Genomic DNA, 14,295 nt, shown 5'->3' with positions numbered 1-14,295 from the left:
AGAAAGAAAGAAAGAAAGAAAGAAAGAAAGAAAGAAAGAAAGAAAGAGAAAAGAAAAAGAAAAAACTGAAAGAAATATCTTGACATTCTTAGTTTTTTACTTACATGCCATGTATTATTGACTCAATTGTCTATATGGCTTCTGTCTTCTTGAATCCTTCCTCTTCCTTATCTGAAGGCTTGTGCCTAGTCTCAGACACTAGGACCAACTCTTACCCTTGAGAGCAGGGTGAGGTGAATGGTGGGAGTGAAATTTAGGTGGTTAGAGTTAGGTCTTCACCTAAGTGGCTCAACATCAAATCAAATCTCACATTGATGTTTTCCACAGTTCAAGTAACTCACTTTCAACCTTCCTTGTACCATGATTCAGGTAACAAAATTTCTGTCTTGATCATTTTCCTGATAAACAATTCTTCATTCTCACAAGTCTCTCATTCCAGGTGCTAAAAGCTTGTTTCTGCACTACAACCTCATTATCAGTTGGTAAACTGACCTACCTCCACCTAAGTCCTGTTTGAATCTCTAGTGTCCTTTGCTTCTAAATTTCTCACTGCCGTGCTCCTCCCCAATATAGCTGCCTCTAGTTGTATGAATTGCAAACTACTTGCTTCGACTTTCAGCTACTGTCTGACCCATGCATCCTTCTGTGTACCATGTTCTGCCTAACAACATCCTGCCATCACCGCCCCTTAGGTTTACCCTGGCCTTTAACCTGTCCTGTCGCTGCTAACCCTTTTGTGTTTAGCTGTTAGGAGATATGACAAAAATGAAAGGCAACCTTACCTTGCATACAACAAAAGCAAGAGCTTAGGAAGAAAAGATTTTGACAATAACTTCCATGACCACTATGATCTGTACAGACAGGCTTAAAAAGTCTTAATGGGATGATGGAGTGTGCTACTAATATGGCCAGTTATCAAAAAAACTTGTGTGAGTTTGACACTCATGTGTCAGTCAGTCTGCTGAATTGAATGCAAACAAATGAAGACATATATGATGACTGTCAGAATTAATATAACTACATAGGAAAGAAGTTTTAAAAATTTAAAAATATGATTACTTATAAAAGTGAGGACAGTTCTTTATTTGTGATAAACTCAGTAATGAAGATCATTTAATGCTGAGATGGGTTTTATATTCTAGCACAGTGGTTTGCAAACTTCTCTAAAGGGCCAAATAGTATCTATTTTAGTCTTTGTTGCACCCACCACTGTGGCTTGAAAAAAGCCATAGACAGAGAATAAATGAATGGGTGTGACTGTTTTCCAATAAAACTTTATTTATAAACACAAAAATGAGAATTTTATATAAATTTCACAGGACAAAATATTCCTCTTTTGATGTATTTTCAACCACTTTAAAAATGTAAAAATCATTCCTAGCTTAAGGGTCATACAAAATTAAGTGGCAGGCTAGATTTGGCCCACCAGTTGTTGTAATTTGCCAACTTCTGTTCTAGCTTAATGCATATTTTCCTAAGGTTCTAATTGACTGGAAATGTGTATGTATGTTAGGGGCCAGCTGCTGGCAAACAAAACTGGCCATAGCTACTGAGCATGCTCAGTGTCACTTAGAAATCCCCAGAAGTTTCAGAATATACATCACTTCTGTAAGATTTCAGTAGATACCACAAGCAAAGTAGCAAGCAGAAAGGGAGTTTTCCGAGAGTTTTAATGAGATGGGGGGCGGGAAGAGTGGAGAGCAAAAAAATGGTTTTTGCACATCCAAAAATATACTCAGCCTTGACTTAAAAAATGCTCTTGGCTGGGCGTGGTGGCCCACGTCTATAATCCAAGCACTTTGGGAGGTTAAGGCAGGTGGATCACTTGAGGCCAGGAGGTTGAGACCAGCCTGGCAAACATGGCAAGACCTATCTCTACTAAAACTACAGAAATTAGCCAGGTATGGTGGCGCATACTTGTAATCCCAGCTAAATTGGGCTGCTGAGGCACCCAATCTGGGAGGTGGAGGTTGCAGTGAGCCGAGATCGTCCCACTGCACTCCAGCCTGGGTGACAAAGAGAGATTGTCTCAAACAAACAAACAAACAAACAAAAAAGCTTTTTACATTTTTTAAAATATGCAGAATTGTCCTTGACTGTTGAACAGTTTAAATCCTCCATTATGGATGTGAAGAAATTTAAGACTCTTAGTTTTTGTCAAATAACCAAATGGAAATAGAAAGTAGCCAGTAGATTATCTCTACAGCTAAACAAAATAAACAAAAAAGACACTTGCAAAAGACAAGGAATTCCTGAAAAATGAAGAAAGGTCCTAGAGAAGTTATTTCCATCATCCAACACCAGCTGAATTCCCAAATGGTTAAACTTTGACTATAAGTGCTACCCCCCTCGAAGTAAAAACTACCTAACACATGGGAGTAGTAAAAATGAAACATTGCTCTCATTTACTTAATAGTTGCCTCCTTGTAAATAAATATGAGTACATCAGATCTCCAGTTATGGGGCTGGAAGATTTTTATCATAAGGACAAGTAAGATGGAGGGGAAAAAGGGAAAATGTCTAGAGGCATAGCAAATAACTATTTTCTGTAACACGGAAGACTTTTATTCTATTTATTTACAAGGGATACCCTCAATTACAACTTGTCTATTAGGTTCTGAGACCTTATGTGAAATCAGACCCCCCAAAAAGCCGGGGGTGGGGGGACGGAAAAACAGATCCAAGTGTTTGTATTTGATATTTGGCATTCTCCAGTGTCCCGCCCACTTATCACTTTCTTTTCTGATCCCTTTCAGATTTTTTCCATACTTTTTCCATATTCATTTTATGTTGATCCTCTTGTCCCTCCTCCCTCATTTCCGTGGTTCCTTCTCCCTCCTCGTCTCACTAAAACTCTTGGAAATCTCCCTTTCTGCTTGCTCTTCTGTTTGCAGTAGCTACTGAAATCTTACCGAAGCGATGTATGTTCTGAAACTTCTGCGGGTTTCTAAGTGACACTGAACATGCTCAGTAGCTAGAGCCGGTTTTGTTCGCTTGGAAATCTCCCTTTCTGCTTGCTCTTCTGTTTGCCTTAGGTACTGAAATCTTACCGAAGTGATGTATATTCTGAAACTTCTGCGGGTTTCTAGGTGACACTGAGCATGCTCAGTAGCTAGAGCGGTTTTGTTCGCCAGCAGATGGCCTGATTCGACCTCTCCAAAAATAGACATTTAACTCTCTGAACTCCTGTTTAAGGAAGGATGTAATTCGTTTTGCTGTCTCCTCATTTTCAAGGTTCAAAGGGAAGCTGCTAAGATTCCAAGGTCCCACCGCCCTCACAGCCAATGAGGGGCCTGGGAGGGAGGAGTTTGGTGCAGCTGGAGCTTCTGAGAGAATCATTCCCGGTAGATGCAGCGGAGTCTGAGCTCTGCTGCATCTGGCATAGCAGAACAAAATTAAAAACAAAACAGTGGAAGAGAAACGCTGCGGACTATGGGACGCTGTAGGACTTTCTGAAACATTTGCTGGGGATTTCTGTGAAGCATGATCTTTTAAAACGAATTCTTTTGGAAGCCGGTTTGGGTAACTGGGAAAATGACACATATGCTAAATGCAGCAGCTGATCGAGTGAAATGGACCAGATCGAGTGCAGCTAAGAGGGCTGCCTGCCTGGTAGCTGCGGCATATGCTCTGAAAACCCTCTATCCCATCGTTGGCAAGCGTTTAAAGCAATCTGGCCACGGGAAGAAAAAAGAAGCAGCTTACCCTGCTGCAGAGAACACAGAAATACTGCATTGCACCGAGACCGTTTGTAAAATACATTCGCCTGGAGTGAACGCAGATTTCTTCAAACAGCTACTAGAACTTCGGAAAATTTTGTTTCCAAAACTTGTGACCACTGAAACAGGGTGGCTCTGCCTGCACTCAGTGGCTCTAATCTCAAGAACCTTTCTGTCTATCTATGTTGCTGGTCTGGATGGAAAAATCGTGAAAAGCATTGTGGAAAAGAAGCCTCGGACTTTCATCATCAAATTAATCAAGTGGCTTATGATTGCCATCCCTGCTACCTTCGTCAACAGTGCAATAAGGTACCTGGAATGCAAATTGGCTTTGGCCTTCAGAACTCGCCTAGTAGACCATGCCTATGAAACCTATTTTACAAATCAGACTTACTATAAAGTGATCAACATGGATGGGAGGCTGGCAAACCCTGACCAATCTCTTACAGAGGATATTATGATGTTCTCCCAATCTGTGGCTCACTTGTATTCTAATCTGACCAAACCTATTTTAGATGTAATCCTGACCTCCTATACACTAATTCAAACTGCTACATCCAGAGGAGCAAGCCCAATTGGGCCCACCCTATTAGCAGGACTTGTGGTATATGCCACTGCTAAAGTGTTGAAAGCCTGTTCTCCCAAATTTGGCAAACTGGTGGCAGAGGAAGCTCATAGAAAAGGCTATTTGCGGTATGTGCACTCCAGAATTATAGCCAATGTAGAAGAAATTGCCTTTTACAGAGGACATAAGGTAAGATAGAAATTAAGGTGATGGGTGAAATGTGAGACTGTTCAAGCTGCCACTGCAGTGCCAGATACCATCTGTTGTCCTGTCGATGGACCCACTTCTTTAGTGTCTTAGATTCCTCTGACATCTAAACCCGAATTAAAATATATGCTTCATTACCCCTTTTAACCGTAACCAGTTAAAGAATTATAGGGTGCAAACTTTTCTAAAGTTTCATGAGAATAAAATTTGCAACACTCTGAAAAAGGCTACTTAGCCTCAGTTACTCAAATATGGTCAGAATTATTTCTAACGCATTTTCTTAAAACTTAAATCCTAACTTGGTAGGTGGCCCCAAAACACCTACCAGAAGAAAATATATATTTGGAAACTAAGACTAAACATGTTTCCATTGAAGTGGAAAATTTAGAATGATATTCTTTGTTGTTCCTTTGTTGTCAAAGGGGGGGAGGGGACAAGGATTTCTTATAGAAGACATTTTTAACAATTTTGAATGTCTGATCAATATGGAGCATCCCCATTCCCAAGAAGCATAGGAGAGTGTCTAACAAAATGGCATTTCTACTACTCTTAGTTCATGTTCAGCACTATATTTTGACAAAATGAAAAGAGGAAGTGAAATGAAATTTTGTCCAGCTTTGAAAAAAAAAGTTGAGATTAGAGAAGAAATGAGGAGTACAAAAGGAGTTTCAGAATGTTTTCAATTATTAAAGATTTTCAACATTAAGCAGATCCCTAAAACAATTAGCCCAATTATACATACTCATAGTGCACGCAGGTAACTTCAGAATATGAAATAAGACAGAAATTTTAAAGCAATGCAATGTTAATTTAAATGACTTGGTGAATAAAATAAAGTATTCTACTGTTGAAGATGGCATGTCAATCACCAAGCAGAATTACTTAATTTTTAAAGCATCAGTAATTATCAGTGTCTTTTTTAATAGCAGTAGCAACCTGAAAAAGAATATTTAAAGTAAATTTAGGACTCCTGCTCCCACTTGAAAATTACCTCATATACTGTATTATATCATATTGATTTGTGATTCTTCTTGAACTATTGAATTCAGTGATATAAATTATAGTCACTTAGACTTCTTGCATAAAAGACAAAATCCAACAAAGTGAGTCAGTTCAAAAGTAGAGTCTATACATACATATGTCATGTGTCCATTTTCAGGTATTTTTGGTGTGATCAACAAAGACAAAGCTCTAACAATTGTTTATTCATATTTTACATAATATAATTTAATTTTAACATCTCATACATAAAATTTAAATATCATAAGTATAAATTACTTATATGTATGTTATACCAAACATTATGTCCACTGAGTAGCATAAACTTTTAAAAATAATACACATGTGACCAAAACTAAATAATAACTAATACTGGTATTAATCTGCATTTATTGGTTGTTAAGACACATAGATAATGCCATACTAAAAAAAAAAAAAAAAAAAAAAGAAGAAGAAGAAGAATATGTATATGTCTTTAAGGAAAGTCCTCAACTCTTTTTCCTCTTTATAGGTAGAAATGAAACAACTTCAGAAAAGTTACAAAGCTTTAGCGGATCAGATGAACCTCATTTTATCCAAACGTTTGTGGTACATCATGATAGAACAATTCCTGATGAAGTATGTTTGGAGCAGCAGTGGACTAATTATGGTGGCTATACCTATTATCACTGCGACTGGCTTTGCAGATGGTGGTAATGACATTTATGCTTAATCTCAAATATATGTTTAACATTATTTCTTTTGAAGGTGCCATTGCTAGTTTTATGTGAACTAAACTGTGTACATAGTCATTATTCTAGTTAATAATGGTCCGAAACAATGGCAGACTTTACAGCATCCAATAATAAGAACAACAGTATGAAAAAGGAGACAGTGGCTCAAAGACATTTCCAGTTCTGAGCTATTTCAGAGATCTCTGATGCAGTGTTTCTGGGAGTTGACCTTGAGCAATTTTAATGATATTGCCTAATATAGGATGATTCTCTAGTTCACACTTAACCTCAGAACAAGTCATTTCCCACAGAAAGAGTATAACACAAGCTTTCCTCATGTGTTATAAATGTTAGTTCTACACATCCCATACATTTAGTCTATAAATATTCTATAGCTGAATTTGCCCTGTTTTGTGATTTGAAAAGTCAGTTGACTACATTGGACAAGCAGGAATATTGCTTCAGGGAATGCTTAAATGCCATGGAACAAGTTCGGGCTCCTCTACTTGTGAATAACATAGATAACCTCTTATGCAGCATGATTTGGTGGTTTTGTAGGAATGGTGGTTGTCAAGCTGCAGCTGGCTAATTCTATCCTATCACTGTCTCAACAGTTTTTTAATAATAGTTTTCATTCTTCGGAATAACAAAGAAAGATAAGGGCAAGGAAGAAAAAACAATGTTAAAATGTTGTATCATCCTTGGATGGGAGTTTGGATCTTAATCTGTTGGAACAGAGAAGAATTAACTGAAGAAGTATTTTCTACTCTTTTCCTAAAATAAGACATCCCTCCTTAAAAATCACAGGGCTAAAATTGGCCATGGTGTTTAAGAAGCTAGACAAAAGCATAGGCTTTGTAGTGAAAGAGAGTTTTGTTCAACTTTTGGTTCCCCCTCTTCCTACTTGTATCCTCTTAGTCTGTTTAATTAGAGTTGATTAAACTCTCTATACCTTAGTTCCCCATTTGTAAAATGAGAACCAGAAAGGCTACTTCAGAGAATTGTTGTGAGGATTTAACTGAATAATGTTTATGAAGTACAGAACATGTTATACTTGATATATGGTGACAATTATTACCTAGAAAATAAAAGGTGACAATTATTACCTAGAAAACTAAGAATATTGTTACAGAATCTATACTATTTTATAGTTATTTTGTGTAGAATTAAGGATTAATAGCTATTTGTTTGAAGTGATCTAATAAAAACAATAATTACGATACGCGTAAATGTTTTGAAAAAGTGCTTCAATGTTTTAACTAATGCTTACAAAAACACTCGTCAAAGTTGAGTTATCCTTAACATAAATATGTTCATTTTAGTAAGTTAGTATTTGTCAGCCTTTCTCTGTGGCAAGTGCTATACATATATCAATTATACTTCACAACTGAACTGTGTAATAGACAGTATATGTAGACCACTGAGAAAATTGAATTTTATATGGTTTTATGTTTCAAAATTTACTAAAAATAATTTAATTTTAAAAAGTTTATATTGAAAAAGGTATTGTTATTAATAGTATTTTAGACATAATCCTTTCATAATGAAATAAAATTACTTTTTCAAAAGAGTATTAGAGAGACACTTTAAAATCTATTGTTTTAACATTAGTTTTACCAAAAAAAGCCAAAAGTATCAGATATTCACTTAAAAAGTCATTTCTTAAAATAACAATACTCATTTAAAAAATTTAATATATAGTGTATATTAGAGAAAACTCTATAGACAAGATTATGATGTAGTTTTGTTAGTCAGTGCTTGGACACACTGGTGTTGTTAGAAAACCCAGGAGTATTCAGCATAGAACAACAAAAATGCAGCTATTAAGTGGTGACGAATTAACCCCACAGAGACCAGTAAAAAGTAAACAATGTATACAAAGAATCTAACAAGCTTATTTAACAAGATGTAATAATATATTTAAAAATAAATCCTACAAATCCTGAAAATACCATGTTAAATTAAAGAAACATTAAAATTTTAGACTGAAATATAATAACCTCATTGAGGCAAGTGAAACAAAGTATTTTTTAAAGCTTCTTTCAAAAGAAAATTTTTATATAGAGAAAAGTAATGTAAGAATTTCATAGACAGAAAAATGAATTCATATGACAATACTGAGAATGTTCTTCAAAATCTGTAATATTAAGGATTACTATCTGTGCTTGTAATGTTTGCAGATATATGTATGTATTTACTAAATATATTCATCATACAAAGACTTAACACATGAAAATACCAAGTGACTTTACTCAGCCAAAAGAATTTTTTAAAGATAATAGTATATCTTTAAGGTTTTAGTTCTTGAAATTACATGCTATGTATTCTAATCTAATCTTCAGTAATTTAGTTGTCCCTTACATTAGAGGTAAAGTGCATGATGCTATATATTTTAAGGCAAAAAAAAAAAAAAAAAAGATGGAAAAATAGGTGAGTCAGGAAGAAATGGCAAGGGGAAAATATGAAGTAGCGGGGGAAAAAAGAGAATAGAATAAAGAAAAAAGAAGGTTGCTCTTCAAATGTTGGCTCTGCTATTTAATAGTTATCCTTTCTGGGAAAGTTACATACACTTTATGTACATCAGTTTTCTATCTTAAGTATAGAGATAATTATACACATCTTTCAAAATTTTTATGAAATTACATGTGACATACTTAATGTGCTTTGAAACAGTCCTTGGCTAAATAAGAACCTAGGCAGAAGCAACTGTTAATATTTATCATATTCTTACCCTGTGGCTCCTGAGTCAGATTTCCTGGATCTTACCCTGGCTTTTTTGCTTTCTAGACTGTGACCCTGGGCAAATCATGTAATCTTTTGTCCTTCAATTTCCACATTTCCGAAATAAGAGAAATGATAGCAGGGTTGTTACAAGCATTAAATAAGATCAGATATGTAAAACTTAGAACAAGGCCTGGCTCACATATATTCAATAGATGTTTGCTAATATGATCATTGCTGTAGTTTAAAGGAGCAAGTTTGAAAGTGATTAGGAATTCAGAAGTGAAAATGGAGATAGGAAGAACCTGCATAATTTTGTTGGAAGGGAAAGGAAAAATAATTCTATAGCAGATTTGCTGTACTATCCACCTAAAACTTTACGTGAAATCTTATGGTAAGGACAAGATTATATTTGTATTCGAATTCTCATAATAAAATTACATATAGGCCGGGCGCGGTGGCTCAAGCCTATAATTCCAGCACTTTGGGAGGCCAAGACGGGCAGATCACGAGGTCAGGAGACCATCCTGGCTAACACGGTGAAACCCCGTCTCTACTAAAAAATACAAAAAACTAGCCGGGAGTGATGGCGGGCGCCTGTAGTCCCACCTACTCGGGAGGCTGAGGCAGGAGAACGGCGTCAACCCGGGAGGCGGAGCTTGCAGTGAGCTGAGATCCGGCCACTGCACTCCAACCCCGGGGACAGAGCAAGACTCCGTCTCAAAAAAAAAAAAAAAAAAAAAAAAAAAAATACATATAGAACATGGCATTTTCACATCAAAAGAGGAGCTTAAAGGTCATCTGGTCTAGAGCCTCAGCTTTGCCTAAAGTCACACAGGTAGTTAGCGGAAGCCCTAAGGATGGAGGGCGTTCTATAACTCCAGATGCACTGCTTTTCTCTACTGCATCATACTGCCACCATATTAGCTACATTGGAACTTACTCTGTATGGAACGTGGGTAAGCTTGAGGCAGATTAATCATGGGACCAAATGGTTGGCAAAGAGGCATTGAAATAATTATGTAGAATTTCTATTATATTATTTTTAAAGACTACCACCCCTTTATTTACTAGTATTAAGAGAATGACTGAAATTATGTGAAGAAAATAGTTACCTGAGTTCTACAACCTCAATTCTTTAACATTAGTAGGCTGCCTTTCTTCTCTTGATATCAAAAGCTGTTCTGGGCAAGGAGGCCAGTGAAAGCTATGAGGTTCCTCTGTCAATATCTTATCACAGACACCTAACAAGCAGGAAAAAAGAACGTCTAAGCTACTAGCACTGCCAGTAATGTCCACATGTTTGTGATCTGTGAGTGTGAAGTAGAATATCAGGAGTAACTGAAAGACACTGCATGCACTCCAGTAGCATTGGTGAATGCTTTTATTCCTAAAATGTACCGCCAATAAGATTATATCCATAGCTTCAGCTTCTGCTGCATTATTGTCTCATATTCCAATGCCAAATCATTGAAATATTATTTTATTTTGTGGGCCAATTTGGATATAATTGTACTCTTTTTGACCAATGAACATAGCAGTATTATCAATACATATCAAAGGCATACTTTAAAACTCTAATTAGGTATGCATATAAGTGATTATAATTGTTTAAAGTACAGCATATATGCCAATATGGGCATAATCATTAGTGTACCAGTTAATGAGTTGTCACAAAGTATACTGACCTTCTCACTATCAAGTAGTATTTGCTAGTTTGAAAATTACATAAATAGTATTATGTAATACATACTCTTTTATGACTAGCTTCTTTCACCCAGTATTATGCTTATGAGCTTCATCAGTGTTACTGAGTATAACCATAGTATATTTATTCTCATTGCTATATAGCATCCCATTGTATGACTATACCATTTTATTTAACCATTCTGTTGTTAGTAGACATTAGATTGTATCCAGTTTGGTGTGTGTTAGTAATAGTGCTGCTAAGAGCATTTTTGTCCATATCTTTTGGTGTATATATACATATCTGTGGGTACTTACCTAGAAGTAGAACTGCTAGATTACAGCCTATGCATAGGTTCAGCTTTAGCAGACTTTGTAAAACAGTTTTCCAAAAATAGTTCTTTCAATTTACATTCCCAACAACAATGTGTAAGGGTTCTAGTTCCTCCACATCATCTTTGTCTGGCTTTTTCGTTTTAGACATTCTCATGAGTGTATAGTGGTACCTCACTGTGGTCTTAGTTTGCATTTCTCTAATGACTAATGAGGTTGAGCACTTTGATTTATTCATTGGACATTTGAATAGCCTTTGTTATGACATGCCTGTAAGTCTTTTGCTCATTTTTACATTGGTTTATCAGTTTTTTCTTATTGATTTGTAAAAGTTTTTATGTATTATGTAATGAGTCATTTGTTGGATATATAATATACATGCACACACCACACACACACACACACACACACACATTTAATCTCAAATATATTTTCCAACTCTACATCTTGCCTTTTTACTCTCTTAATGGTGTCTAATAGAAATTCATACTTTTAATATAGCTTAATTCATCAATAATTTTCTTTATGGTTAGTGGTTTTATGTCCTATTTAAGAAATATTTGCCTAACTCAACATAATAAAGACATTCCTTATTGTATCTTCTAGAAATTTCCTTGGTTTTTCATTTCATATTCAGATCTTCAATCATTTAGAATGGATGTTTATGTATGGTGGAGGATAGGCACAGGTTGTAAATTTTGTCAAGATTTTTCAAGATGACAAAGAGAAAGATAATGAGGAGAAATAAACTCAGATGATAAGTTTGAAAAAAGTAGAAGAATAAACTTACTTTTTATTTTTAAAAAATAATATATCTTATTTCTTTAGATAGGTTTTAGATTCACAAAAATTGATCAGAAGGAACAGTGGTCCTAAATACCCTCTCGAGATCCCCATAGTTTCCCCTATGCCTTATATCTTGTATTAGTGTGGAACTTTCATTACAACTGATGAACCAATATTTATTTCTTATTAACCAAAGTTCATAATTTACATTAGGCTTCACTCTTTGTGATGTACAGTTCCAAGGTTTATGATAAATCTATAAGGCATACCTTAAGTTTAAAATTCTTTCCCATCTTTTCTGTGAAATAACAAGACATGTGACCAATTTTCAATATGCACTTGTTACTATCAGAGCTCAAAAGTAGCAGTAAAATGAACAGGTATCGTGTTAAATACGAAATCCTTAAACGAGGAACTTTTGACAAAATAGCTAAAAAATATTTAGTGAAGACAAAAAGAATGTATTGACCTAGAATAAAAACTGCTTAGTATTGTAGGTCATGGATTTATATCTCTGACATTAAGGAATCTGGCCCTGTCTTAGAGGTCAGGCAGCTGGTTTTTGGGTACATGACAAAATACTACTGGCAATGCTCTCACAGTACCTGCCAAAGAAGAACTAGTAGAATAAAAAGCCACATAAAATCTGGAGGAAGTTTTTGTTATTTTATTGCTAAAAACATGAAGAAGACCCAATAGGCATTAATCTGCCAAAGCAAGACAGAAATTATCATGCCATATGAAACGCCAGTCCATCTGTGCAAATGTCTTTTCCTCTTAACAGAGGCTGTCGATGAAAACTACTATTGAAATCCCTTTTAACCCAAATTCATAAAATTCCATAATTATTTTAGATTGTCAGCTGGATTTTCTGTGAGCCGAAACTATTCTTAGCATTTTAACTGATTTAGCAATTTACTATTTCGGTACTCTTTTTGTGGCTATCTAAATTTTATCACACATTTACATGTCTTTAAGAATATCTATAGTCTGTTCCCAGTCTATTTATGTAATCACATCTTTTGCTTCTCCTTTATACCAATGCTCATGAGCCTTTTTGTTTTCCTTCTTTAGGCAAACTAACTAATTAACTTCAAGGGGACTAACAGTAGTTCTCTAGAGCAGTCATTATCAGTAGGGCTAGGAGAGGACACATTGGACTATGGTAAAACATCTCCATGAACTCATGGTGCTTCTGATAGTCCATGAAATCAGTGCTTGACATCAACTCATACTGTAAACTTAACCAATTTGTCATTCAATTAGCATTACTTGACATGTCCCTTCTCTGTGCTATTGCCTATGCGGTACTTTTAATCTATTAAAATTGTATGCCATCTTCAAGATCTCAAAATATACTCCTCCATGAAGCATTTTCTGTCTCTTGCAGCAAGTAATAATTTTTGCCCTCTCCAAACACCTTGCATTAACTCATCCAGACTTCGCGACATAATTGTTTAGGAATTTGACATCTCTCTTCTACCAAGCTATAAGCCCCCTCGGGAAAATAAAATCTGAAAATCACACTTCTTCCTGTTGTGTCCCGCAGTATCTTGCCTAATTTCTTGCACATCTAGGTGTCCAGTAAATACTTGCTGGGTGAATTTTACCTTATATTGTGCAGGTATCCCTTTCAAAATAAGTTGAGCTGTCTATGTGCAAAAAAAGTAAAAAGATCTGATAATTACAACAAGGCATAAAATATATATTTGCACTGAAATCCTTTGAGATAAATTAGAGTGAACTAAATATCAAAATGGGCATGGGGCTATCTATATCACTGCTATTTTCTTCCTTAATTTATAATACCTAGTTTGGAAATTTGAAGATAATCTATAGAAGGACCAGCTAGAGAATCAAACTGATAAAAAGATTAAAGTAACAACCTGGAGAATGTAATTTTGAATACTAAAACAAAAATTGAGTGGATATACAATAATAGCAACGACAACTAGAAAAAATAATAACTGTTGATATTTAGAGCACTTACTGTGGGCCATGTATTAGACTAGCACTTTATTTGGTTTTCACCAATAACCCTTAGAACTCTAAGAGATAGAGCTGTTTGAGATAGTTATGTACCTCATTTTACAGGTGAGAAAATAGGTGTGGAGAAGTGTCTTGCCTAGTTACCTTACTACTTGCCCATGAGGAATAAAACCTAGATTCAGACCTAGTCTGATTCCTAGCTCTTAACCATAATCCTCTATTGACAGTAATTTAGGATGTCCATCCATCCATCCATCCATCCATCCATCCATCCATCCATCCATCCATCCGTCTACTCATCCATCCATTCAATACACATTAAGGAGTACTATGTGTTAGACACTATGCTGAATACTAGGAATAAAGAATAAAACACACAGTCTTGACCTTCAAAGAAATTATAGTCCACTGAAAGAGACAAGGATTCTTAGGAAAACCTTTAGTAAAGTGTTAACTCTTAAAGAAGGAGAAAAAGTTAAGCAAGAAAGGAAGGAAAATATATTAAAGTCCAAAGAAATCACATATACAAATGCCAGAGGATTAACAGAGTATGTCATGTATGGGGTGCTGCTGGAGC

At 35.5% G+C, this 14,295-nt stretch overlaps 1 protein-coding gene across 1 annotated transcript in view; it reads left to right on the top strand.

Moving 5' to 3' along the window:
• Positions 1-3,110: 3,110 nt before the first annotated feature.
• Positions 3,111-14,295, top strand: part of ABCD2 (ATP binding cassette subfamily D member 2) — a 62,846-nt gene continuing 51,661 nt past the window's right edge. The window contains exons 1-2 of the mRNA XM_023182778.1: positions 3,111-4,473; positions 6,002-6,182. Coding sequence (XP_023038546.1) covers positions 3,535-4,473; positions 6,002-6,182 — 1,120 coding nt within the window. The 5' untranslated portion in view covers positions 3,111-3,534. The remainder of the gene's footprint in view (positions 4,474-6,001; positions 6,183-14,295) is intronic.

Source organism: Piliocolobus tephrosceles, chromosome 10, assembly GCF_002776525.5.
Source record: "Piliocolobus tephrosceles isolate RC106 chromosome 10, ASM277652v3, whole genome shotgun sequence".
In the NCBI taxonomy this organism is placed as follows: domain Eukaryota; kingdom Metazoa; phylum Chordata; class Mammalia; order Primates; family Cercopithecidae; genus Piliocolobus; species Piliocolobus tephrosceles.
The sequence above is the reverse complement of the archived record's forward strand: the minus strand, read 5'-3'. Positions and strand labels throughout refer to the sequence as shown.